The 27958-nt window shown below is 36.4% G+C and overlaps 3 protein-coding genes across 7 annotated transcripts in view; 2 read left to right on the top strand and 1 right to left on the bottom strand.

The window, feature by feature from the left end:
• Positions 1 to 208: 208 nt before the first annotated feature.
• Positions 209 to 27552, bottom strand: rnf207a (ring finger protein 207a). 4 transcript variants are annotated; one of them, XM_051912557.1, is made up of 19 exons: positions 27409 to 27552; positions 27018 to 27303; positions 18354 to 18544; positions 13780 to 13906; positions 13547 to 13691; positions 13104 to 13185; positions 12944 to 13019; positions 12065 to 12190; positions 11779 to 11825; positions 11204 to 11276; positions 10068 to 10136; positions 9246 to 9314; positions 9062 to 9168; positions 3157 to 3319; positions 1860 to 2045; positions 1723 to 1774; positions 1510 to 1627; positions 1319 to 1399; positions 209 to 1235 (listed from the first exon to the last, which is right to left on the bottom strand). In XM_051912557.1, the coding sequence occupies exons 3-19, from the start codon at positions 18542 to 18544 to the stop codon at positions 1085 to 1087; spliced, it is 1863 nt and encodes a 620-aa protein (XP_051768517.1). In that variant the 5' UTR covers positions 27018 to 27303; positions 27409 to 27552; the 3' UTR covers positions 209 to 1084. The 4 variants fall into 4 exon arrangements, with proteins under 4 accessions (XP_051768517.1, XP_051768519.1, XP_051768518.1 ...); XM_051912559.1 differs by lacking the exons at positions 27018 to 27303; positions 27409 to 27552 and adding an exon at positions 19629 to 19969 and having other exon boundaries at positions 1860 to 2036; XM_051912558.1 differs by lacking the exons at positions 27018 to 27303; positions 27409 to 27552 and adding an exon at positions 19629 to 19968 and having other exon boundaries at positions 9246 to 9311.
• rpl22 (ribosomal protein L22) lies at positions 20545 to 25966 on the top strand. The gene is made up of 4 exons (XM_051912560.1): positions 20545 to 20616; positions 21256 to 21360; positions 21598 to 21722; positions 25775 to 25966. Exons 1-4 carry the CDS (start codon positions 20605 to 20607, stop codon positions 25917 to 25919), a joined length of 387 nt encoding a protein of 128 aa, XP_051768520.1. The 5' UTR covers positions 20545 to 20604; the 3' UTR covers positions 25920 to 25966.
• The window catches only part of chd5 (chromodomain helicase DNA binding protein 5), a 35541-nt gene continuing 35016 nt past the window's right edge, over positions 27434 to 27958 (top strand). For both annotated transcript variants that reach the window (XM_051912554.1, XM_051912553.1), the window contains exon 1: positions 27434 to 27582. In XM_051912554.1, coding sequence (XP_051768514.1) covers positions 27516 to 27582 — 67 coding nt within the window. In that variant the 5' untranslated portion in view covers positions 27434 to 27515. The remainder of the gene's footprint in view (positions 27583 to 27958) is intronic.

Genomic DNA, 27958 nt, shown 5'->3' with positions numbered 1-27958 from the left:
ATGGTTCCGTGAGGCCTACATAGGGAGTAATGACATTTCCTCTCTCAAGATCCATAAAAGTAATAAAAACATATTTAAATCAGTTCATGTGAGTACATTGGTTCAATATTAATATTATAAAGCGACGAGAATATTTTTGGTGCGCCAAAAAAAACAAAATAACGACTTATTTAGTGATGGCCGATTTCAAAACACTGCTTCAGGAAGATTCGGAGCGTAATGAATCAGCGTGTCGAATCATGATTCGGATCGCGTGTCAAACCGCCAAACTGCTGAAATCACGTGACTTTGGCGCTCCGAACTGCGGATTCGACACGCTGATTCATTATGCTCCGAAGCTTCCTGAAGCAGTGTTTTGAAATCGGCCATCACTAAGTAATTCGTTTTTTTTTTTTTTTTTTTTTTTTTTTTTGGCGCACCAAAAATATTCTCGTCGCTTTATAATATTAATATTGAACCACTGTACTCATATGAACTGATTTAAATATGTTTTTAGTACCTTTATGGATCTTGAGAGAGGAAATGTCATTGCTCCCTATGTAGGCCTCACGGAGCCATCGGATTTAAACAAAAATGCGTTCCGAAGATTAACGAAGGTCTTACGGGTGTAAAACGGCATAAGGGTGAGTAATAAATGACAGAATTTTCATTTTTGGGTGAACTAACCCTTTAAGCTTGCAGGGACAAGTGAAATAGAAGAGAGATTATTATATTTTCCCATTATATTATATTCATTTGCACATACAGTATCATTCAAAAGTTTGGGTTGAATAAAACAATTAATACTTTCATTCGTCAAGGATGCATTACATTAATCAAAAGTGACAGTAAAGACAAACGATTTATTTTTCAAAGAAGTGCTGTTGTTTTGAACAAATTACTAACAAAAAAGAAAAGTCACAATCCACCTGACTGTAAAACATTTATGCTCCATCCGATGCAGTCGGTTTATAGCTAAGGTCCATTTGATTTAAAACATTATTCCATAAACATACCGAAACATATATTCCATTCATGTCCTTCTTATTTTTCAGTTACTGTAAAGCCCCATGTTCATGTGTTGACATCGTCCATACATGCTGCTCTATAGTGGCAGCTCTTTGTAGCAAGATGTTTCTGAAATATTTATCGGCTTTCCCTTCCAACAGAAGTCACTGCTCTTTAGTAGTGTCTCACCAGGCGGTAGGATAAGAGAGTCTCTGTCATAGACTGCTGAGCCACTCTTCTCATTACAGCTGGTGGAAGAAATGACATATATTCTTATATTGTTTTAACATTTACAATTTGATCTGTGTAACAGTAAGATCAAATGCATCACCTGTGTTGTTCAGTAGCATTTGCATCGTCCTCACATATTTTAACTATAGTGTTCATGCGATTATCCTCAGGCTTTTGAAACCTGTGAATACATCAACAATAAACCATATAATGACAAAAATATTCAAGCAAATGTGAAGCAGAAGTAAAATAATTGGATATAAAACATGAATACTTAAATATTAAAACAACCTGGGTTCCAGACGCTCTTTCACTTTTGCTATGGATAAGATGTAGGGTCCAATTTGTCGTGCAATGGTTGTCAAGTAGGAATTTTCTTGCTTCAGCTGCAGAAGGTCATGAAGCTGTGCTGTAATTAGTAAATGAATTAGTGCACTAATTAGTGGAAGGAAATAGTTTAACATGAACCCTGAGGCATCACAGACAATTTGTTGTTTTCCTCACCTTCATAGATCTCTTGCTCATTGGTTACTCTTTGAAAGGTCACATCCCATATCTAGAAACACAACCCAAATTTTCCAAGGTGCTGCTGTGTTTTGAAAGAATAATATGTTTTTGCAAGAATTATAACTTAGCCTCACCTCCTCAAATACGGACCTCTGGGTCTGCACGGCAGAGTACTGAGACGCGATCTGTTCATCAATGAGTAGAGACCTTTCCAGGATCTCATCCATGGTGTCCGTATTGATGAGAGAGTGATGTTTTGTCAGGTCTCTGTGCATCTCCTGAACCTCATCCTTCAGCTTCTGGACTTCTGTCTGAAAAACCTGGTGCATGAATTATGCATAGAATTGGTCAAATAAATCACATATACACAATTGTAAGGCCCCCCATGGTTCACAACAATATTCAAAGGCCCCAAACTCCTAGTTCCTCTAAATTAAATTTTAGAAATCCAAAATTTTCCAAGTCTTTGCGAACCCTGGTCAAAGTCCCTTTAAGACAAGCCATTTCACTGGGCGGCCATTTTTGAAATCCAAGTGCAGCTCCTATGTCTTTGAATGGGGAAACATCAAATTCTCCAAAGCTGTTCGCCAAGCTTTTCGATTAAATTTCATATTTGAAATCAATAAATCACGCTAATTCGAGTGTGCAGTCCAGCAGCTGCTGTAATGTGATGACTTTATCAATCGGCGATTGGCTCTTATTTAGAAGGCGGGACTTATTCCGCCATATTGCGCATTGCACTTTCTCCCATTCATAATAATATGAGTGCACCGTCTATATATAAAGTCTTTGCCCTGGTTCTTCGAAGAAAAAAACAGATGTTGAGGGGGTGAAGTAAAATAAAAAACGTCTCAGGTTACAACTGTAACCATAGTTCCCTGAGAAGGGAATGAGACACTACGTCCAAGTTCCCTCGAAAGGGAAATCTTGATTCTTAGTTTAAGCTTATGTTAATGCTTGTCTTATTGTAAATCATGAAGTCATCTTGAGGCCCCCTTTGAAGTTTGCTGAGGCCCCCAGTGGACCCCATCGCCCGGGTTAAGAACCACTGCCTTAAAGGGTTCTGTCAGGTGCTTCATATATGGATTAATTTTTAAATTTTATGAATTAAAAGACTCATAAACATACATTATCACTAGAAAACAAATTAAATAACCTGATAAACATCAAAGTATTATGCAATCATTTAAGACATTTCTCCTTATATAGAACCTTTTTGGCATAAAGGGTTCTGAGCCAAGAACCCAATATAAAACCCCACTATTTCTAGAGTTCAAACATAAACAGATGAAATAACCTGTGAAATGGCTCAAAGAGCACAGTTTCTATTTAAAACACAATGATGAGTCTGACATATCATTTTTTAATAGCAAATAATAGTGTAATTCTGTCAATGTTTAGGAGTACACATCAAAGAGGACTAATTCTCACCCTGTAGCTCTTCTCAAAGTTGCGGCAGTGCTCGGTAAAGGGTGACTCTCTGCCCTCGGCCAGCAGTACCTTGGTACAAATGTATCTGTGAAAGGTGGGCCTGCGGCCAAAAGGCATTTCACTTAGAGATGGGGACGGGCACGACATAGACAGAGCCAACAGCCTGTGAAAGGAAATGAGAGATCCTCTCATCCTCTCTTATTTTTCACCTGTAGTCAGAATTGCAAATCCTTAAACATGCAAATACAAATAAAACAACAGTACAAATATTGTTACAAACAAAACAATTTTGGGTAACACTTTATTTTAGTGTCATCGTTACATATGTTACATGCATATACTATAGTAATAACTATAAATTATGCATAATTACATGCAACTAACCCTAAACCAAACCAAACCCTAACCCTAGAAGTACATGTAGTTATTTAATATCACTCAGTACTTAAATGTATAATTACAGTGTAACAAAGACACCTTAAAATAAAGTGTAACCCAATTTTGTTATTTACAAATACAACATGGTAAGAGCACATTTAACAACAACAAAATTTTTTTTTTTTTACTAAAACCTTATAGGATAAACAATCTTTATTTATTTAATAAATAAACATTTAAAGCAGTGTTATTTATTAATATTTTGAATTAGCTTTTTTATATTTTCATTTAATTTTTTTTTCTTTTTAATTTCATTTAATTTAATTTAAGTTTTAGTAATTTTGCTTTTGTCATTTGTATTAGTTAAATTAGTCAAGACAACATTTCTAATTTTTTCACCTAATATTTATATTTGATTTTATTTCAGCTTTATTTCAATTGACAAAAACATTTTTTAAAAGTTAAAATTTCATTTAAAAATAATAACACTGACCTAAAGCACCTAATTCTATATGTCTGAAGCAGAGCATTAATAGATTATGTAACGACCATCAAAACATTCAGACCTATTTTGAATAAAGTTAAATTCAGATTTTAATGCTTATGAGAATCTGAGTTTAATTTTACGCAGAAATGCAGCATTCCCACCTCTGCATCCACAAACCTCAGTTGGAAATTCCTGAGGTTCAGGAACAGGATTTAAAAGATCAAGAATTAAAAGCCCTATTGAAAGCTCATAATGTTACTAAGAAAACATCAAGAATAAAGACAGTTACCTTAGTTTCAAAGCTCCTCTAATCTCTCTTCCCTAGTTTCAGGTACTGTGGTGGTACAAGTCCCTTGAGTGAGTCTGGACACTGTATGTTCTCCGAGCCTAAGTGACAAGCGTCCCACCCTCTAACTTTTACCAATTTAAGATCCTGGCACCAACGGTGACATCAGCAGCATTGGAACAATGTGCTCCCGTGGCCCAGCAACTTTGTGTGCCTTTGAGCAGAATCCGAGACACTTCTCTGAAATTCTGTTAAAAATAGTGAGAGAAGCCTGACCTCTGAACTATCCTGTCTGTTGGTATGGGGGCAGATGGGGGAGGACGTTTGTTTGGTGGAGGGCTTCACAAACCTGAGAACGGTAGGGATGATTGATGTGGAAAGTTGTCACAGGGACTTGCGTCATTGGAGTCTCTATGGAGAGATGGAGGTTGCTGTGGTGGAATGGCTGTATTCATTCTGATCTCTTATCACCTTGGGTATTTTGTGTAGATGCATTGAGGCCGCAATGCCAGGTCTTTAATGAAAACGTGCAGAGCAGATGGTGTGGCATGGCATGACAATGAGAATTCAATATGGAAACTTTTAATCATGATAGCAGGTTTAGAGGATTAGGACTGATATTGTGCTGTGGCACCAACAAATATTTGGATGCTTAAGCCACACCTGAAAAATGTACGAATGCCACTGCGTTACATAACAAAATATCATATGGACACTGTCTAAAACTGTCTGTAATTTATCAAAAGTAAGAGTAAAAACATTTGTAATGTTATGCAAGATTTCTATTTCAAATAAATGCCGTTTTTTTTTTTTTTTTCATCAAATGATCCTGAAAAATGTATCACAAAAATATTAAGCAGCACAACTGTTTTCAACATTGATAATAGTACGAAATGTTTCTTGAGCAGCAAATCATCATATTAGAACAATTTCTGAAGGATCATGTGACATTGAAGACTGGAGTGATGATACTAAAAATTCAGCTTTTGCCATCACAGGAAAAAAATATATTTTAAAATATATTAAAACAGAAAACAGTTATTTTAAATGGTAATATTTCACAATATTACAGTTTTTACTGTATTTTTGCTCAACTAAATGCAGTCTTGGTGAGCGGAGGAAACTTCTTTTAAAAACATTAACAAAATCTTACTGATCCCAAACTTGTGTTTTAGTGTTGTCACAATACCAAAATGATGACTTTGATACAATTGAATGACAGAACTTTAAATTCATTGTTTTATTAATTAATAAAAAAAAATAAAAAAAATTGACCAGTGTGTTTCTGCCCTGCTTTTTGACCATTCCTCTTATTTAAAAAAAAAAAAAAAAAATACATGCCACAGTGTGAACATCCTTACAGAGATCTTTGCTACGATCACATTATCAATGATGTTATCAGTCACATTTGCTAACCTTTCACAATTCTAAACAGGTTGGGATAGGGGTGAGTGATATGACCTATTCACTGATATAAATATATTAAATTTATTCAGTCAAGCAGTGGGTGATTTTCTCTTTTCGTTTGTTGTTTGGTTAACATTAATCACAGCAGGTATATTAGGCTGCTGTCACTTTAAGACCGAATGCATGGATCAAATACATTGGAACACAGCCATTATTTTATAAACTGTCTACGTTCACTTAAGACTGTGTTTATGTGAATACTCACCAGGATGTGCATTTTAACATATTTTGACCATTCAAGTGCAATAATCCACAAAAGATAACTGAATTTGCAATCGCATGCTGTTTTAGAGGCGGCTTTCTGTGTGCGTGCTTCAGGTCTGAGACAGCACGAGTAACGCATTGAGTCCTTTGTCTAGACTTATCGCGCTTAACTCTTTTTAACATCAAACACGTTCCGCTCTTTATTTTCTCTTTGTTGCTCTAAGGTGTCAATAACTTTAATCCGTCATGTGCTGCATGGATATATTTACTCACTGCAGGGAGTGGATGCAGAGCTCTGCACACACATATCCAGACTCCTGCTGTCATACATTGATTCAAATTAAGAATTATGGCTCTTATTAGAATGCTGTTATTCTTATAGTACCGGTACTAATAAAATGTGGAATCGTACCTTTTTTAATAGCAGGGTATCGATACCTTTCTACTACCGGTATATTGTGCAACGCTAATATATATATATGTTTGTCATGCCAAGCAGACTCAGAACTAGATTTAAAAAGGTAGAACTGCAAAGCTACATTCATCAGTCCTGAAAATAACTGCTCCACTATTCAAACATATAGGAATATATGATGACATTAAGCACATATTCCCACAACAAGCTCTTCCAGTTTCTTAGAAAAGTGCTTATAAAAACTCCATATAGTTCTCTTCATTGCAACATGACTTTAACCCAACCCGAAATTATGCAATGAGATCTGAGGTGGATTCGGAGAATAGGAATTTAGGATCACATCCCTTTCTTTCGTAAGCTCTGTTCATATAGATTTGCACTGATACCAGCACATGTTCACATCTGCTGCACTAATCTTACTGCAAGCTAAAGAGCCAAACTGATCTGGAAACAGTACTCATATATGAAGCTAATAAGGCTCTGAAGTGGTCAGTCAGTGGCATAACCCTCTGAGCCCTTCTCCCGGAATGAGAGCTTTCCAGGAAGTCAGGCTCCTGTCTCCCTGTGCTTCATGTTATCACCTCAGCTCCTGGCACCTCACAGACACAGAACTATAACAGGACAGTTGCCACCTGGTGCATTGTTAGGGAGGGTTACATAAACGTTTTTCTGTTTAGGAGATTAATAACTGGCTGAGAAAGCACCAGCGTAATGCCAGTGTCTCCTTCCAGTTGTCTGTAATCATTAGACAGAATTCAGACAATATGAGCAGTCCAAATGCATAAAAATGGCATATCAGTGCATTATTAAAAATAACAGTGAAAACATTTGATTGTGACAAAACTTTGAGGTTGGTGAGATTTGAGATTTGGTGGGACAAAACTATATTTATTTGATCATATGGTAAAAACAAAATATATTTTAAATGTAATCCTGTGATGGCAAAGCAGAATTTTCAGCATCATTACTCCAGTCTGCGGTGTCACATGATCCTTGAGAAATCATTCTAATATGCTGATTTGGTGCTCAAGAAACATTTCTTATCATTATCATCAATGTTGTGCTTGTTATTATTTTAGTGGAAACTATGATACACTATATTGCAAAAAGTTTTGGGACACCTGCCTTTACGTGCACGTGAACTTTAATGACATCTGATTCTTAATCCGTAGGGTTTAATATTGAGTTGGCCCACCCTTTGCAGCTATAACAGCCTCAACTCTTCTGGGAAGGCTTTCCACAAGGTTTAGGAGTGTGTTTATGGGAATTTTGGACCATTCTTCTAGAAGCAAGTGATGTTGGACGAGAAGGCCTGGCTCGCAGTCTCCGCTCTAATTCATCCCAAAGGTTTTCTATCGGGTTGAGGTCAGGACTCTGTGCAGGCCAGTCAAGTTCCTCCACACCAAACTCTCTCATCCATGTCTTTATGGACCTTGCTTTGTGCACTGGTGCACAGTCATGTTGGAACAGGAAGGGGCCATCCCCAAACTGTTCCCACAAAGTTGGGAGCATGAAATTGTCCAAAATGTCTTGGTATGCTGAAGCATTAAGAGATTCTTTCACTGGAACTAAGGGGCCAAGCCCAACCCCTGAAAAACAACCCCACACCATAATCCCCCCTCCACCAAACTTTACACTTGGCACAATGCAGTCAGGCAAGTACCGTTCTCCTGGCAACCGCCAAACCCAGACTTGTCCATCGGATTGCCAGACAGAGAAGCGTGATTCGTCACTCCAGAGAACACGTCTCCACTGCTCTAGAGTCCAGTGGCGGCGTGCTTTACACCACTGCATCCGACGCTTTGCATTGCACTTGGTGATGTAAGGCTTGGATGCAGCTGCTCGGCCATGGAAACCCATTCCATGAAGCTCTCTATGCACTGTTCTTGAGCTAATCTGAAGGCCATACGAAGTTTGGAGGTCTGTAGCTACTGACTCTGCAGAAAGATGGCGACTTCTGCGCACTGTGCGCCTCAGCATGCGCTGACCCCGCTCTGTGATTTTACGTGGCTGAGTTGCTGTTGTTCCCAATTGCTTCCACTTTGTTATGATACCACTTACAGTTGACTGTGGAATATTTAGTAGTGAGGAAATTTCACGAATGGACTTACTGCACAGGCGACAACCTATCACGGTACCATGCTTGAATTCAGAACTGGATTGGAACACCTGAATTCAGTGATTTGGAGGTGTGTCCCAATATTTTTGGCAATATAGTGTATATTTGAAATAGAAATGTTTTGTATTATTATAAATGTCTTTGCTGTCACTTTTGATCAATTTAGTCCTTGCTTAATAAAAGTATTAATTTATATAAATATTAAAAACTTTGAAGGGTAGTGTATCATATTATTAGATATTTACATTATTATCTTGTTTAAATTAAAATGGACTCCACCTACCTAAAAAAAAACTTTGTTCCATTTATTTAATTTTTACATTTATTGGGGAAACGTTTTGCAATTTTGATTTTTACAGTGTGGCCATTATTACTGCTCTAGTTATAAATATCACAACATGATTATAAAAAATGAGATCAGATATATTCGCATGTCTTTTAATCTCACCAACATACATAGTCACAGTCAGTCCAAGGCCAAACGAACACAGTGGTTGGATAACAGCACTTCCATATACCGGTAACATTTGTATGCTGAAAACTGCTCACCTGTAACTCAAGGCAGTTCCTCCAGTCACAGAGCCAGGTCTCCGCTGGCCCAGCATCAGAAGAGGCTCCAGACAGCGGGCAAACTCAGCATGGTAGTCTGTGTTTATCTGTAGGGTTGATACATACACTTTGTAAGTGTCAGAGTTATACACAAAGTCCAGCAAATGTTTGGTCTTCAACTCACCTTGCTACTTTGAATAGGGTGGAACTTGTGAGGCAGCTTTACAATGCCACACAGTCTGTCCATCAACTGCTATTAAGGGTCATATGGCATGAATTAAATCTGTTTTTTTTTTCTTTCTTTGAGACATTATTCAAAGTGCCCCTGTTATGCTTTTTCAGATATTACCTTTCATGAAGTATATAATATAGCTGTTTATGTAAAAGGTCTGCAAAGTTTCAAAGTCATTGTCTCCAAAAAGAAAGAACAATTCTGAACTGCCTAAAATGATTCGTCAGTAATTCCAGTCTTACTTCCTGCACAAACCTACATAGGTTTGTAACAAATTTGCATAATGCCGACCTGTGGTCTTCATTGGCTGCCTGCAAACAGTGTCTACTTCACTTCCACTTTGCATGCATTTTCAAAGGACGAGGATTTGAGCTCGAATTGATATGGTAAAACTGATGCCATTGTTACTCTTTGTATCACTGTTTATACAAGTTCTGAGGAAGCCTCCGGAGCTGAAATTCACATATGATAATGGGCGTTTGGTTTCTGATAAGCGCTGTAAGTGCTAGATCAGTCACAACAGACTGGGCCATCTGACCAGTCAGAGCAGAGTAGGCTGTCAGAAAGAAGGGGTTTAGGGAGACCGTTGAACCCTTTCATACACTGTGAGAAAAGAGGTGATGCTGCAATGTATATTATGAGAAAATTTAAGTTTTTTTGAGCTTGGATGCATGTAAACCTATTGTAAGAGACCTCCAAAACAAAATTAGAAACCTTTAAAATAGCACAATAGGGGCACGTTAAAAGTAATGCATAAAGAATAAATCTACTTACATATCCCATATCTAAGAACTCGTACTTATTGGCTGAGCTGAGAAATGCAGAGCAGGTGACCAGGTGCACCTGGAAATAGAGATAAGATATAAAGAAGGGTACCTGCAGAGATTTTAAAGTCAAATGTAAGATGTAAAATGTAAGACCTGCACATATAAAATGAATCCCGTATGTCCATTCAGAACAAACCCATTCAATCTTAAAATAAATCATTTATCTCAGATTCTTTTACTTAATTAAACATGATGTGGCACACATTTAACTGCAGAACAGGGTAACCTCAGGACGTGTTTTATCCAGTATACATATGTATTGAAATTGCTTTATGTACTAATATATCAATACATACAAATTAGAGTTTGATCGATATTGGATTTTGCTGATACAATAATAATGTGTTTTAAAAAGGCAATAAATGGATTATTGTGCTGATACTAGTAAAAAAAACATAGGTTATAATGAATGTTAATCATATTTTTAGCCTTTCCTTCCTTCCTCTAGAGAGAATCCACAAGAGTTGATGAATTAAATGCAGTTTATTGTGTAAGCAAAAACATACCAATAATATCCAGAAGAAAATATATTTTTGCATAAAGCAGGACTTTTAATTCTAAACAAGCCCGTAATATACTGGGACTCTTACTTTGAAATGTCTATGCTTTACTACTTTGTTTCAAAAGGATAATGTGAGATCAAATATGCACTCTTGCAATGTACAACATATTACAATATAAACACCACAAAGTAAACATTGTCAACAGTAAATCATAAGCAATCACTTGGCATAAATGGGTGGTATTAATTGATTGCAAACTGCTCTGAAACCACGAGCCTGTATATCCTGCAACAGCGTTGTTTTTTTGTTTGTTTGTTTGTTTTTTGTTTTTTTGTTTTTTTGCTTTGAACGAGCAACACTCACAATAATTTAATTAAATCATCAGCCTTTTCAAGTTTAATAATCACACTAGCCTGTATCATGACTTTTTTCCATCCCCAAATTTAAGACCTCTTAAAATAATAAAGACTTTTTTATATACCATTAAAGATATTTAAGACTTTGTATGACATTAAATTTGTCGTATAGTTTGTGAACAACATGAACATACATTTTTGGCTGAACTATTCTTTCAAAATACCTGAAGGGTGGGCAGGAGGGTGGACAAGTTAGAAAGTTGTTCCTTTAGTGCCTTCTCCTTCTCTTCATGTTGACTGTTGAAAATGTAGGTTAAAAACATATTACTTTGTCAAACCTAAGAAAAAGTCATGTCAGCAAGACAAAAAATTACTTTGAAGCAACTTAATTTTTTTCAGTGTACCCTCTGGGCCAATGTATACACAATGCATAGAATTTTCCAAACAAAACACACTGTAAATTAAAAAAAAAAAACACCCCGATTTTAACATTTCGTCCTTTGTTTGCTCTTGCGTGTCCCCGATATAAAAACACAAACACATGCTAAGTCCTAGATTGCAGCTTGACATAAATAGCTCAATTCCTGGAAGACATCAAGCCAGCTTCCAGGCAATGATGGGAAGGGGACGGAGAAAAAAAAACTCTTAACAAATAACAGGACTCATGAAACGCAACCCAAGCCACTGCTGTTCCAACATTGACCATCACACCACAACTCTGTGCTCTGCCAAAGCCATGTGGATAAACTGTCACGGATAGACAATTTAGACTTACCGGATCTGTTCGGACAATATTTACCTTTCAGCAGCTTTTAAGAGGGCCTTTTTTCTCTCTGCGAGTTTTTCCTGGGATAAAAAGAACAGATTTTACTTTTGGACTAAATACTATTTGTATTCTCAACAACATTCAATTTTCAGTGATGCAGAATTGAGCACATATTTAGCCTGTTTAACTCAAATTACATTATCCTTAAATTATGTGGTTTGAGTCACACATGATCTTTGTCCAAGAATTCATCTCTGATGCTCACAAAGCTGCTCATTATTCTGGTCTCAGTGTGCCCCCTTCTGGTGTCTTTCCTCACCTGAATATTGTTGAACTGTGTACAGATAGCACTTTCCTCCTCTTCTGCATTTGTCCGCGCTTCACCCAGCATGGCCTTCAGCAGTACGATGGCCTCTCGCACTGACATCTGCAGCTCCTTCACCGCCTTCAGGGGAAAACAGGTCAGTACAAGATGCATCCACTTGTCTGTACTCTGCAATGAGGTTCAGTTGTACTCTTTGACGCAGATGGCCAACAGCTTTTAGAAATTTACAGTCATTCACCTTAAGAACTTCAGCTCTGTTCTAAATCTAACACATTATATTCTCCTATATATACACATACACACTAATATTCAAAAGTTTTTTTTGTTTTTGTAATGTTTCTCTAACACTCACCAAGGCTGCATTTCTTTGATTAAAAACAGAGAAAATTAGTATTACTGTAACATTATTGTTTATATTAATATATTTTAGTTCCTCTAATTGCAAAGTTGAGTGTCACATTATGCTTCAGAAATCATTATAATATGCTGATTTGGTGCTCAAGAAACATTTTAATTATAAGTAACGATACATTTTTTAGGATTTTTTTGATGAATAGAAAGTTCAAAAGAACAGCATTTATTTAAAGAAATCTTTTGTAACATTTTTAACATTGTCTTTACTGTCACTTCTGATCATTTTAATTCATCCTTGTTGAATAAAAGTATTAATTTCTGTAAAAAAAAAAATCTTACTGACTCCATACTGAATGTTTATTAATAATGAATGTAATATTCACTGTACATGTGTACAGATGTACTTAATATCAGTAATGATATTAAGCATATATTGTTTTCAGTTAATGCTTTAATGATTATAAGATTCTTGGCAGTTTCTGGAATTAAACAATCCCTACTTACTTTTTACTTACTTACCAGAACAGCTTGATCCAGTATTTCACATCCCTGTCCATATGCAGTCTCAATGTCAATGCAGTGGGTACGATTCTCACTATATCATGAAATTAAATATTATTTGTCAGATTCATGTAATTTGAATTATAAACATTTGTAATTCAGATTGCAACAGACTTACATTGGCATGTCTCTGAAACACTTGATGCACAACATGGACTTTTTCTCTGTCGAAAACATGATGTACAACTCTTCATGGAGTGCTGATAAGGAAATGCCATATATCAGAATTTAGTCTGATATTACACTTTAATGATATATGTATCATTTAATGCATTCCTTTAGGGAACTGAGTTTTGAGGATAATTATGGGAATGAAATGATACTGTTAATCCAATAATTCTGTTCATGTTATTGCTAAAAACCGATAAAGGGCCGATAAATGGTTTAAAAACAGCGTTTTTAAAGATTAACTTTAAGTGGCAGTTAAGTAGATGATGGCAAAGGTGATCTACATGTAAAAAATGAACATACACCATTAAATATCCACAATCTGATACCTGGTACTAATAAATTGTGCATCCCTGGATAATTATTCAATGAAGGATGATGGAATAAACTCACAGCACTTGCGATGCCCCTCTTTGGTGCGTTTGGCCAGGGACACAATATCATGCTGGGAAAACATCCTAGCTTTGTGTGTAAGCTCTCTGCACTCTCCACACAGTGGCTGACTGCAGGTGTTACAGTAATACATCGCTCCAGCATCCTGTGCACATATACACATGCACATTCAGTCAAACAGATGTGATGTTACTGCTGATGCCTCAAAATAAATGAATGTATTTTTCAGTTACCTGTGCTTTGCATTTCATATCACAGTTAGCACACTGTACTACATTGTCTGTCGAATTATCCACCAGGAACCTCAGCAAACGGTCCTCTGGGGGAAGTGAATTTGTGCCCATCACTACTGAGGGATATCTGTAAGAGACATGTAAGGGAAATTTTATAAACTTTATTTTAAGGTGTCAGTATTGCAGTGTAATTAATTACTGAGTAATAATAATTGACATCATGTACTTATTAAAGAGTTAGGGTTAGGGTGGGGGTTTGGTTTAGGGTTAATTGCATTTAATTATGCATAATTTATAGTTACAGTAACAACATGTGTAACAATGACACTGTACAATAAAGTGTTACCAAGATATTTTATCTGCATGGACTCCATAAGCTTGTGTAAAATCTGATGATCATGCTTTGAGAATGATCCAAAGTGTATTTTGTGCATCAGTAGAAGCAAGAAAATGTGAAAGAAGTCATAAAGTTGCTTACATTAGTGACCTAGAAATAGTCCAGAAATGTTGCTTAAATATTAATCTTCTTATGTTCATAACCTTTACATATTTCAAAGTTCTAAAACTTCTTAGGGTAAAAGACAAAAACAAATGTGTTCAATGTGTTCTCAGACTTTTGGACCCCACTGACACAATGACACAAATATGTACATCCTGCCCCTCCGTCAGTCTCCACATTTATCTTGTTTCATTATAACCAGCTTTTCTGTGCCAGTAATAGCATCAAAGTGGTGAACTCCTAGATTACACTGCATGAGGGAGTGTGTGGTACTGCAAAGTACAAAAGCTTCATTATCTGCAACTCTTAAGTGGCAAAGCAAGATCCCACACTCACTCTAAACTGAGAAAGATTACACTCACACAAACAAATAGCCTACCATATAATAGAATCTAAGCAATAAAAAAGTTCTACAATTTGGAAAAGCACACTACAGCATTTCTATTATGTTAGGCTGTGGTAATGGACTGAACTGCTGAATGGAGCACTGCTACCCACTGAACCACAGACTGCTGGCACCAGTTCACAGGTCTTGTAAAGCCAGGCTACTTAGGCGCCACAAATGTAAGTTTGCAGTGGGAAACAATAGATAAATATAGCAGGGAAAAGCTTTGCTGCTGTATCATTAGATACTTGGTGCTCAAAACATGGCTAGAGTTACAACAAGCTACACAACATAGTTGGATCAGCACATATTGAGACCTGCTATAGTAGGAAACAAACCCAAGAGTATTCAAAATACCTTAAGTTCAGTTTACACTTTTAGTGGTCAGTAAATATGGCTTTTATTAGCTGATGTTGGTCTCTAGAGAACAGGATGCTAGATGGCCAATATAATGTTGAACTGTTAAAAAGTTGAACTTTTTTATTTCAAATAAATGCTGTTTTTTTAATCCTGAAAAAAAGTCACTTTAATTTTCTCATAATATACATTGCACATCACCTAATTTCTAGAGTCTGATAACGGTTCCTTTGAAGATTCAAGGTGCGTCCCAAATAGTGCGAGTAGTGCGTTCACACAGAAAATTCCAAAAAGAAAAAGTGCACTTTAAATACCTGGATGATGCACTAAATTAACAGAAAAACCGAAGTGTGGAATGTTGGACACTTCATGCACTCAACTGTCGCAAGCTTTAATTACCTTGCGGAGGGGGAGGGGGGATCAGACTCTGATGTTAAATGACAAAATAACCTTATAAAATTCACACACTACACGGATGAGTACATAGTGCATAAGTACATAGTGTATAAGCGCATAGTGTATAGTGCATCATTTGGGGCGCAACTCTCTAAAGTAACCCCTCCTTTCTGTGAGCCTATACTCTGCTCTGATTGGTCAGATGGCTCAGTTGTGATTGGTCTATTGCTTACAGCGCATGTTGGAAAGGAAACACCAATTACCATATCTGAATTTCAGCTTTGGAGGCTTCCTCAGCACTTGTATAAAAATTGATACGAAACATAACAATGCCATTTTTTTTCCCATATCAATCCCAGTGCAAGTCCTCATCCTTTGGAAGTGCATGCAAAGTGGATTCGCAGCGCTGAAAACAGCATCTTCTTGACATTTCGATAACACAAACCAAACTCTTCCAGGCCTCTGCTACAACAGTGTTTGAGATGGGGTCAAAGTAGATGTTGTTCGCGGGCAGCCATAAAAGACCATATGGCTGGCATTATGTAAATTTGATACATTGTTACTTAGGTATGTAACAGGAAGTGAGACAGGAATTTCTGACGACTCATTTTGGCAGTTCAGATTCTATTCTTTCTTTTAGGAGACAATTACTTTATTTGTTGTACGCCTTGATCTTTAAAACTTTGCAGAACTTTTTACATTCACAAGCAGCTATATCACATACTGCATGAAAGGTTATATTCAAAAAAGAATAATGGGGCTTTTTAAATTGTAAATTTTAATGTTTGATTAAAAAAATGCAGCTTTGGTGAGCAAAATAAAGTTTCAAAAACATGAAATATCCTTTAGAAACCCAAACTTTTGAACTGTAAACAAATGTAATGATAGCACGTAAGAAAAATAAAAAAAATTACATAAACACCCATTATACACAATATTATCTCAGAATTCACTACAAAAATTTTAATTGTATAAAATGTTCACTATCCAAACGACTGTTGGTAGATTTTGGAATTGACTGATATTCAAAAAATGTCCAAATAGTGTGTCATTAATTGCCGGCTGATACATTATTTCTGTCATGACAACTCTAGTTGAGTGTTTGTGGATATGACAATGTTGATATATTTTGGCAGATTATATGCTGCTACGCTGCTGCTGCTGTTGATTATTTCTGCTGCTGCAGAGCAAGTCCGAGACTTGTTACTGCCAATACATACACAACACGCTGCTGTGAGCAAGTAAGACATGCTTCTGCTGCTGTACAATATAGCGTACATGAACTACCCGTAGCAGATCTATACAGGTGGAGCTGGGGAAGGTGGAGGGTTTCTGAAAGTGTGCTGCAACTGCTACAGCAAATGCTGAACGAGTATTTGAAGGCTGAGCAGCGAGCTCATTGACTACCGATACAGCAAGAACCAATCAGCTGTGCCCTATAGAGAATGATGTGATTGCAAGCAGCGTGTGTTAAAGGAATAGTTCACTTTCAAATAAAAATTTCCTGATAATTTACTCACCCCCATGTCATTGAATGTCCTACGCCTTCCCTATTCAACTTACGGAACGAACGCGGTGCCAGTTACGTTTTTTCCGTAAGTTGAATAGGGAAGGCGTAGGACATTTAGCGTAAGCTTTTTGAAGAATTGCGTTCTGGTGGAAGCACTTGTGATGCGATCATTTGTGCCTATAAGGCATATATATTTTGATTTTTTTTTAGAAAATGACTGATCGTTTCGCTACATAAGACCCTTATTCCTCGTCTGGTATCGTTTAAAGCCCTTTGAAGCTGCACTGAAACTGTAATTTTGACCTTCAACCATTGAAGTCCATGACATGGGGGTGAGTAAATTATCAGGAAATTTTTATTTGAAAGTGGACTAATCCTTTAAGGGCCTATCATGACTGAACTTTGTATATATCACTAATTAGTTTCACTATTAGTCTCTTTTGATTTGCCCTGCACGTTGTAAAAAAAAAGCATAAAAATAGCAGATCTCTGAGTCACCTCTAAACAAGATAAAATAGGTCAGCACCAGATTGTGTGTAATTGCTATAAGCTGTGGGATCAATGCATCGTCAAGCACCTTTGCCAAGATGCTTGTGTGAGGATCTTTTGTCAAATGACAATGCTGTGATGTGATTGGAGTGCCCACCATGTGGAGTGCTTGTTGTGGTGCTAAAATCAGAATGCTGGGGTCGTACTGCAGCTGTCCCGACAGCAACAGCCCTGTGCTGCTCCAAACTGGACCTCACTGGCCTGGGAGAATAATGTTTCTTTGTTGCATGTTGCATGAATTTAAGCTTGAAATTTAATTCAAGACCAAGAAATGATCGCAACAGAACATGATGAGACTTCATAAGATTAAGCTGTTATAGATGAACAAAGAGAAACATGATATGAGGAAAAAAAGATTAATTGAAAATGATGAAATGCAGCATCATACAATGAGAAGAACATTTGTTAGTCATCAAAACCTTGGACAGCTCTTCAAAACAGAAGACTTGACTGTTATATATACAAGAGTGTAATGAGTGGGTGGGCAGTACAAGAAAGATTACAGGAATCCAGGTTTGGCAAACATTCGTTTTGGAATTAACACAAGCTCCAGCTTGAAGAAAACTAGAATAAGTGGAGACCCAGATGTAACTTGGCTTCAGTTTGCATTGGCTGGTTCTGTCATGATTTCCATTTCCTCACCCCCCAAATTCCTTGAGGTAAAGGTTTCTATAGTGTACTTGGATCTTAATAAAGCAATCGGAATTGGAGTTTCAGTATATACATTGTCTACCTATGGGTGACTTATCAAACATTTGGTAGATGCTACTAAAAGTTAAATATCAGAACAAATGTTCACATGGAACAAATACTTTTCCTATTTTCTTTATCAAAATGTGTGTCTTTTACCTCCCAATGTTTGCAATATTTGCGCTTACCCACAGAGGGGGCAATTGAGGTGATTGTCATTGGCCCTGCCACGCAGGCAACTGGCACAGAAGATGTGGTAGCAGTCCAGAATACATGGTTGGCGGTATTGCTCATGACACAGGTGACAGACGAGGGGATGGAGCCTGTAATAGTCTGGATCCCACAGGTCATCGTTCAAGAAGATGATTCCTCCTGCCATCTATAAAAAAAACAGCAAATACCTAGTTTATGTATTTGAGATAGTTTGGAATGTATATTATTATAATTAGATCCAATGTCTCTGCTGTTTTTTTCCAGAATTAAACAAATTTTTAAAGTACAGATTCTAGTTTTGTGTGACATTATATGTAAATGCCAGTTGTGAATAGTTTGATTGTTGTAGACTAAATGTTTCTCAGTTTTCTGAATAACAACAACAATTAAAACAAATAAAATAAAAGAATAATCATTTCTTAAAATATTTTTTATTCAAACTAATTATTATAACATTATATTAATAATAATAATAATATGTGACCCTGGACCACAAAACCAAACCATGTAAGTGGCACGTATTTGTAGCAATAGCCAACAATTAATTGTATGGGTCAGAATTATCGATTTTTCTTTTATGCCAAAAACATTAGGATATTAAGGAAAGATCATGTTCCATGAAGATATTTTATAAATTTCCTACCGTAAATATATCAAAAATATATTTTTGTGAGTGGATATGCATTGCTAAAGACTTAATTTGGACAACATTAAAGGCGATTTTCTCAATATTTAAATTTTTTTGCACCCTCAGATTCCAGATTTTTGTTGTATCTTGACCAAATATTGTCCTATCCTAACAAACCATACATCAATGGAAAGCTTATTTATTCAGTTTTCAGATTATGTATAAATCTCAATTTAAAAAAATTGACCCTTATGACTGGTTTGTGGTCCAGGGTCACACATAACATTATAATCTTGTTCTTTTGACAAGTTGGAAATAAAGAAAATAAGACAAAAGGCAAATATTCATAAATAAAATCACATTAATAAAATGAACAAAAAACTAAATTCAGCAACTTGCAGTCAAAATCAATACAGACGTGCTCTGACATACTATATTCACTTTTAAATACAGTGAGTGATATATTTATAGATAAATCAATCAATCAATCAATCAATCAATCAATCAGTAGTGCTATAAATCTCCATATAAATCCATTTTTTTTCTTATTATTTTACTTCAGAATTGGTCTTTTATAAAAGCAAAGCAGCACTAACACTATATGCAATTAAAAAAGCCTTACCTTATTTTAAAAACAAAAAACAATGCTGTCCGATATTAGTTCGCATATTTGTTATTCCATACATATTGCAAATTTAATAGTGGCATTATGGAATCCATAATATGGCCAACAAGACAAATCTCTGTATTATGTCTCCCTGAGTGGCTTGAGTGCATGTGAAGACAGTTCTCACTTCCTCTTCACAAGCAAAACACAGTCGGCTACGCAGTAAATTTGGCTTGTGTCAGGAGGGGCCAGTGGGTTAACCCTATGGTCTTGAATACTATCTACAGCCAGAATGACAGTAATGCTGGGACTCTTCAACAGGAGCCTGATGCCAAGCAGCTGACTATGATGGAGGGGAGGGGAACTGAATGAGGGGGTTGCCAAAGCAAAGGTAAAGCTGAACTGACTGCAGTCTGACAGTATAAGAAACAAGAGCCTGTGTACCTTATTAGGAAGGCAGCAAATATAATAATACTTTTATTTGTGTAATGGGATATCTATGGTCTCTTAAGTTATTGTTCTACTATTATGAAAGGTTTAATAGCGTACATTCATACTGAGAAAGAGAGAGAGAATAAAAATGAGCGAGCAGATTACAATATTCAAATTATATATCTAATTTATAACCACATATGTATAAGCAAATTATATATGTATATCAAATTAAATATATAAACAGTAATTGGATATTTTCAAGGCCTTCCAATACGTGAATTAGTGATCTCAATGACATGTAAAGGTGATTAAAACTTGTTAAAAGAGGTTGTCTTGATACAATTAAATGATTTATTTTCAGTGTTTTCCTACGCAAAAACATAATTTAGACAAGGCATTAGGTAGATACCATTCAATTAAATATCATGATCTAGTGACTGTACTAATCAATCTCCGAATAACGGATTCTATCGATTATGTCTGGAATAGATTATAACGGAAAGCTTTCAATGCGCATGCGCTCCCTCTCCTCTCCCTTTCTGCCAAACCGTCGGCCATGGCCCCGATTGTGAGTACGAGCAAGTTTCTGAAAAACGACAAAATACATTATTTCATGTTCCTCTAGGTTCGCAGAAACCCGTGCATATTAAAGCCGAACCATAGAGCGTCTGAGTAATTTGATTAACGAAGGAATGTGTGCATCAGTGATGTTTTTAAAAGCATTTGTTTACCGGAGGTCTGGAATGAGGCCTGCTCGTGAGCAACCACGTTGTAGCAACCATCAGTTTAGCGGATGAGCATTTCTCTTAGAACCGACACAGCATAATTACTATAATACTGAGTGTTTTCGTTAATACTGATATGTATTGAAAATGTAAACAGTTTATATTTTGTATCTTGTTTTTAAAGCGGTTTTGTCACCAAAGAATCGAAACCACGAAGCTAACTTAACCAAAAATGATATGGCTGCGTTGAAGTTTTAATTTCACATTTACCTCAACGTTTTTAAATACATTTCGTTATGTCTTTAAAATATGTACAACCGTAGATAGTTGTCATATATGCTGTTAGATACCCGTTTCGCCAGAGCTCCTTATAATGAATGATCGTAAAAACATACCTTAACATTAATTCATCACTCAATTTCTTTTAATGTAAGCACTGATCTTTATTAATTTCATTTTGTGTATCGGATTGTGTCTTACAGAAAAAGCAGGTGACCAAGGGTGGGAAGAAGAAAAAGCAGGTCCTGAAGTTCACCCTGGACTGCACCCATCCTGTGGAGGATGGCATCATGGATGCTGCTAACTTTGTAAGTGTACACTGTTTTTCTGATGCATGGTGCGCACGAAACTGGATATCTCAAATCAGATTACCTGACTGAAATGCCATTTTGGGTGTTGTGTAACGTTTTAAAGTCGGCATGAACTGCACTGTGAATATTTCGTTCTTGTTTCATTCACGTTTGTGATAAATGTGGGGACGGGTTGATGGCTTGCAGTTGTATTTCTTTATGATCTAATAGGCATGTCTGCATGTCTGTCTTTAGGAACAGTTCCTTCAGGAGCGCATCAAAGTGAATGGTAAAGCTGGTAACTTGGGTGGTGGCGTGGTCTCCATCGAAAGGAGCAAGAGCAAAATCACAGTGACATCAGAGGTCCCCTTCTCTAAAAGGTAAGTCTGAAATTAGAGATTCACTTTCCTGAAGATGAATGCTTATGAAGGGCTGATAACTATTAACTTATTGCTGTTATTACTCTGTCATCATTATGTTGAAAATTGAGATCAGTTAAAATTAAAATGAGATGTAAAAGTAGTCATTAAGATAATGGAACTGGGAAATTCTGTATATGCATTTCCAAATGGCAAAAGAGAACATTTGTGCACTTTATGTGGTCTTTTGTCATTATCACTCAGTTGCTGTTATTTCCAGTTGAAGATTTTATTAACACTTTACTGTAAGGTTTCAATTGTTAAATTTAGTTAATATGAACTAACAATTAACAATACTTATACAGAATATGTAATCTTAGTTAAAATTAATCTCAACATTTACTAATACATTTTCAAAATCAAAAGTTGTATCTGTTAGGATTAGTTAAAGGGTTAGTTCACCCCAAAATAAAATTTGTCATTAATTACTTGCCCTTATGTCGTTCCAAACCCGTAAGACCTTTGTTCATCTATGGAACACAAATTAAGATATTTTTGATAATCCAAGAGCTTTCTGGCCTCCGATTGACTGCAACACAATTACCACTTTCAAGGCCCAGTAAGGTAGGAAAGACGTCTTTAAAATAATCCATGTGACTACAGTGGTTCAACCTTAAAGGGTTAGTTCACCCAAAAATGAAAATATAATTTATTACTCACCCTTGTCTTTCTACACCTGTAAGACCTTCGTTCATCTTCGGAACACAAATTAAGATATTTTTGATGAAATCCGATGGCTCAGTGAGGCTTCCATTGAGAGCAAAGCCACCAAACCTCTCAAGATCCATAAAGGTACTAAAAACATATTTAAAACAGTTAATGTGACTACAGTGGTTCTACCTTAATTTTATAAAGCGACGACAATACTTGTTGTGCGCCAAAAAAACCAAAATAACGGCTTTTCAACAATATCTCGTAATGGCTGATTTCAAAACACTGCTTCATGAAGCTTCTGAGTTTTACAAATCTTTTGTTTCGAATTAGTGATTCAGATCTCCTGTCAAATGGCTAAACTGCTGAAATCACGTGACTTTGGTGCTCCAAACCACTGAATCGATTCATAAAGCTCAAGCAGTGTTTTGAAATCAGCCATCACTAGATATTGTTGAAAAGTTTTTTTTTTTTTTTTTTTTTTTCTTTTCTTTTCTTTGGTGCACAAAAAGTATTCTTGTCGCTTTGTAATATTAGGTAGAACCACTGAATTCACATGAACTGTTTTAAATGTTTTTAGTACCTTTATGGACCTTGAGAGGTTCAGTAGCAAACGCGTGTAGCGCTTCTGGGTTCTACATCAGAACGCCGACTCGGTATTGGTTCACGCAGTACACATGAGTAGCATGACGTAGAACACTTGTTTTTTTGTGCACAAAAAGTATTCTTGTCACTTCACAACATTTAAGGTTGAACCACTGTAGTCGTGTTGACTTTTAACGATATCTTTAGTACCTTTCTGGGCCTTGACAGTGGTAATAACATTGCAGTCTATCAGAGGTCAGAAAGCTCTTGGATTTCATCAAAAACATCTTATTTTGTGTTAACAGTATAGTTTTCAAAAACTTGCACTTTGAAACCTTTTTCTCATAAATTTGAAAATGCCATTGTCATGTAAATGAATGGCAAAAACGCGTAGCCTAAGTTTTCCGTTTAGGAAAACGCATAAGTCATCCGTTGGATGAAAACGGTGTTGTGTAAACTGTCCCTTAGTCATCAAAAATGGATAGATTAGTCAAATAACTTTTTATTTCCTCTATAAATCAGTCTTGCAAACTCTGCACTGTAGCTAACTTGTAAATGTTGCCATTGACTAACAGCCCACATATTTTGTAAACTGAAAGTGTTGTGTACTGCCAATTCATTCATTGATTTGAGATGTTTTAGATTCATCCTTGATTTCTTTAATGATAAACTGAAGTATTGTGCTTGCAAACGTGTACTATTATTATATATAGACTAGAATCATGCATTTCTTTTGATGTGACTGCATGTTGAATTCCGGCCTGCTTACTAGAAAAGGCTTTTCAGAAGAGCTGTTCTATTAAATGCATAAAAAAGCAGCCCATACTGTGGCTGTAATGTCAGCTTTATTATTATTATTAGTGTGTTAGATATATCAACATCATTTTGAGTTACTGTGATGTCTGGCCTATAAAGGTTTCTCATATTTTTCTACTTTTATTTTGCAGTAGCATAGATGTTAATTGTTGAATAGGTGGAATTATGTGTAATAACTGTTATTGCACTGATGGTGTGAAGTTTCGAGCAAACTTTTTATGAGGCGTTACATTAGGGATGCACCAATATTGATATTGATAATTCTTTATATTTGAAACGTGTGCACATGTTTACAAGACAGCAAACTCTGTGAAAAAAGCCAGTAAACTCGGGTTTGATTTGGGAATGCTAGATCCTATAGCTGTTTGTAATAACTAAAATAATGGTTATATATCATTTTCTGGCCAATTTACTTTAGTTTTTTATAATACACGATACTTTAACCCAAACTGAATAATTAAAAACAAGTTTAAATGAGCAAATTTTCTATAAATATTTTAATAATAATTTTCTTCTTGACATACTCCAATTCTTGTTAAAACACACTAGATATGCTTATTTTGTGCATTTTGAGCACTTTTTCTGTGAAATCATATTTTTGTCCATCAAAGGTGTACTTTCACTTTAATTGAGCGTCAGCAGCGCAGCAAAAATAGACCCAGCGCCGAAACAATCGCGGCACTGCTGCTTCTGCTCTGCTGCTGCGCAGCCTCTGCATGCGGTGTGAATGCTCATCTGTTAACATGGGCACTGGAGAAAAATACGCGCTGCTTACGCTCTGCTAATGCATGCGGTGTGAAACCGGCCTAATATTCCTTTAACTTTTTCTATTTTACGCTCCTATGGCCAACTTAATAATAATGGATATGATCCCAATAATGGAATGATTTTAATTAAACCATATTGTTGAAAATAAGACGAGAAATAAAACTAGTTGTTATTAATAATGTACCAAGCTTTTGGAAGAAACATCTTTAATATTACTATTTTAAATAACCGCATTGCTGTTTGAGCTGAATGAACACCGGTAAACTGAAGTGCTTTGTTAGCGGGTTAATTAACTCAACAAAATGCATCATATATGAGATTAATCAGATATTTATGCAACAAACAAATTACAACTTCTGCACAAATATCTGCACAAAGAGACACAAATGCACAAGTGAACTTGAACCAAGTTGCGTGCTAGTCAGAATGTGTATAACTTCTGTTGTGGACGCACTTATCCCGTAACAACGCACTGAAAGGCAACTAAACCCAAATATATAACATCTTTTTATATCAATAATGTTCTCATTATGTCATGTATTTGACAGTCCCAGTCATAGTTATAAAAGTTGTGCATTGCTGTTTGAGCTGCATGCACAGAAACTAAAGATGATCACTGATAAACTGAAGTGCTTTACTACCATGCTAATTAACCAAAGAATATACACAAAATAACCCAATGTTGCAATAAAATACTATAATCATACTAATTTTCTTATCGGGCTGATAACCATAACATTAAAAATGAACATATAATCGACCAATACCAATACGGTGGCCGATTATATCACGCATCCCAACATTACATAATACATTTTTTGTAATATTGCAGTCACTTCTTTTCTGTAAGCATTGTGGCATGCCATCTACAGCTTCTCAAATATTTGTCTAAGAAGCAAATTCTGATGAATTAAGATCTTTTTCATTACCGTAGTGATTGTTTCTTTTGTTTTGCCCAGTAAGCCAAATGGTGTGAATACAAAGCAGTTACTTATAAAACCTATATCTATATAAATAGTGACTTTTAGTATTACAAAACTTAAAACTAATATATATATATATGCATGCATGCATGCGCAGGGTTCCTTTTTTTTTTTTTTTCCCTGTCATTTGTGGTTATTTATAGTGTATGTGTCCATATAATTTGAAACTGAATGTCACTTGTGACTGATCATATTTTATGTTGTCTTCAGGTACCTGAAGTATCTTACCAAGAAGTACCTGAAGAAGAACAACCTGCGTGACTGGCTGCGTGTAGTAGCGAACACCAAGGAGAGCTATGAACTACGCTACTTCCAGATAAATCAAGATGAGGAGGAGGAAGACGACGAAGATTAAATCCATGCCACTCTTTTGTAAATTCAATAAATTTTCAAAAGAAATCAGTTTCTTTGTTTCTGGTGTGTTCTTTTCAGTATGTTCAAAACATTGTGCCTTTTTCTCTGAGGGTACAAAAGTGCTGGAAAAATCCATTTGATTTATAATTATGCATTTTCTTTCTATTTTTAGAGCAATAGAAGTCTGTTCCTTTCTTTTGCTTCATTAAAGCATATAGGACTCTTACCACCAGTCAGACTGGACCAATGATTTCCATAGCAACTAAAGTTCGTGCACTCACAGGGTTCAGAGAGTTCATTTATCAGGGAAAACCTGCATGATATGTTAGTACAGCGTAAACCAGCCTGAAATGGTTGATAGTTTTAGCTGATCTCCCAAGCTTGTGCCCAACTCTGGACCGGCTGAAAAGTGTTTAAAACCATACTAGATTGGGAGAACCAGCTTGGTTTGGTTTATGCTGAATTTATTTTTCCCTATAATGGTATTATGGGATTGTATTATTGTTTTTAATGGTTCTTAATTGTTGGCAGCGTTTTCTCGAGATTATTTTAAATGTCTTTGTCTTGCTTGATCACAGAGCGTCTCGCTGCCGTATCCTTGGCAACGGCTCGTGATTCGCGGGTTGTCCTGAAGGAGGTTCACAAGAATAAATTGGATTTTTTTTTTTTTTTTGAGGAGAGATTAAATTATTTTATTTTTTTAAAATATTTTTTAAGTAATAACATTTCGTTTAAATAACAGAAACCTGGCAATTTTTTTTTAACGCTTTGGTTCACCCAAAATGCAAAGGCAGAATGACAACCCCAGTCACCATTTACTTTCATTGAATGGAAAGATGTATTTAAAGTGAATGTGAACAGTGTGTTTTTTCTTCCGTGGTACACATGTCAAACAGGTTTGGAAATACGTGAGGGTGAGTAAATAACAGTTTTCCCCCTCCTTTTTTTTTTTTTTTTTTTGAGTGAACTGTCCCTTTAAAACATTAATAAACTCAGGCGTCAGAGATGTGCGTTAAGCCGTGACCTTGAATGTATAATTTGTTTGACCTAAATTAGTAAAATAATGAAAAAAAAAGCAGGACAACTATTTTTTTCCCACCTCTTATTATGCGTCCCCCTCGCCTGGCTGAAAAGGGATTGTGAGGTAACTTTCTCCCGTATGTCTCCCTGTATAACCTCACATTCCTCGAACTTGAGCGCGAAAAGGGCAATGCCACCGCGAGACGGGTGCACGCGCCACCGCCGCCACTCTCAGTACTAGTTAAGCCGGTGAACAGCACTAACTAGTTGTGTCGGGAAACTATGGGATGGATTGCCATGGCAACCGACCAGACGTCACAATCTGGGCATGTGTGTTCCATTTTTGTCTCTTTCTTATTTTCAGACTGGAGGATTTGGATAGAGAAGAAGGAGAAAGGGAAAGATGTTTTAAAACAGGGCAGCCATCTTTTATTTTATTGAGAGCATATTAAAAGAAAATTTTACCTCACCTTTAGTAGACGTCTCCTCTGAATCTGAAAATCTGGGCATTGAGAGGGTTAAGTTTCAGGACTTTATCCCTGTATCTCGGATGTGATTTTCTTGTTATGCGGTAAAGATGCCCGGATCGCTAAGCAATGAAGATGAGGGGCAAGACGATATGGATTTTGAGGACGACGTGCCAGGTGAGGGGGTAAAGAGTCACAAGGGAGGGAGAGTTCTGCCCTTCACAACTGCGCTGCTACGCCTAGTTGAATGCGGAGGAAAAGGGGCTTGACGCGCGTGCGATTTATTATAGTCTCAGTAGCTTCTGTTCTCACACCGGACACTGTTCGTCCGAAAATATCGGCGCACTATCCGACTGTATTTGAGTCACTAAAGCGCGACTGTCCGCCAGCAGACCATCTGTCTGCGATTCTCTTTGAGATAAATTCGTTTCTCAGCTATGTTCGTATTCCATCATCAGGCGGTTTGTTTTTACAGGCGCATTTGTCTTTGCATATAAATGAGTTATGCATGCACCCACTGTCTTTTTTCTTTCCAGTCAGGCTGCTCTGATAT

Source organism: Ctenopharyngodon idella, chromosome 11, assembly GCF_019924925.1.
Source record: "Ctenopharyngodon idella isolate HZGC_01 chromosome 11, HZGC01, whole genome shotgun sequence".
Lineage (NCBI taxonomy): Eukaryota > Metazoa > Chordata > Actinopteri > Cypriniformes > Xenocyprididae > Ctenopharyngodon > Ctenopharyngodon idella.
This window is presented reverse-complemented; position numbering and strand designations above follow the sequence as displayed.

Coding starts and splice junctions, on each gene's coding strand:
- rnf207a (XM_051912557.1), bottom strand. CDS start 18,544: ATGGCAGGAGGAATCATCTTCTTGAACGATGACCTGTGGGATCCAGAC. Junction 11,826..12,064: donor CACAGTTCAACAATATTCAG/GTGAGGAAAGAC, acceptor TTTTTATCCCAG/GAAAAACTCGCAGAGAGAAA. Junction 1,628..1,722: donor TGAGCAAGAGATCTATGAAG/GTGAGGAAAACA, acceptor TACTAATTACAG/CACAGCTTCATGACCTTCTG.
- rpl22 (XM_051912560.1), top strand. Junction 21,361..21,597: donor TCATGGATGCTGCTAACTTT/GTAAGTGTACAC, acceptor GTCTGTCTTTAG/GAACAGTTCCTTCAGGAGCG. Junction 21,723..25,774: donor GAGGTCCCCTTCTCTAAAAG/GTAAGTCTGAAA, acceptor TGTTGTCTTCAG/GTACCTGAAGTATCTTACCA.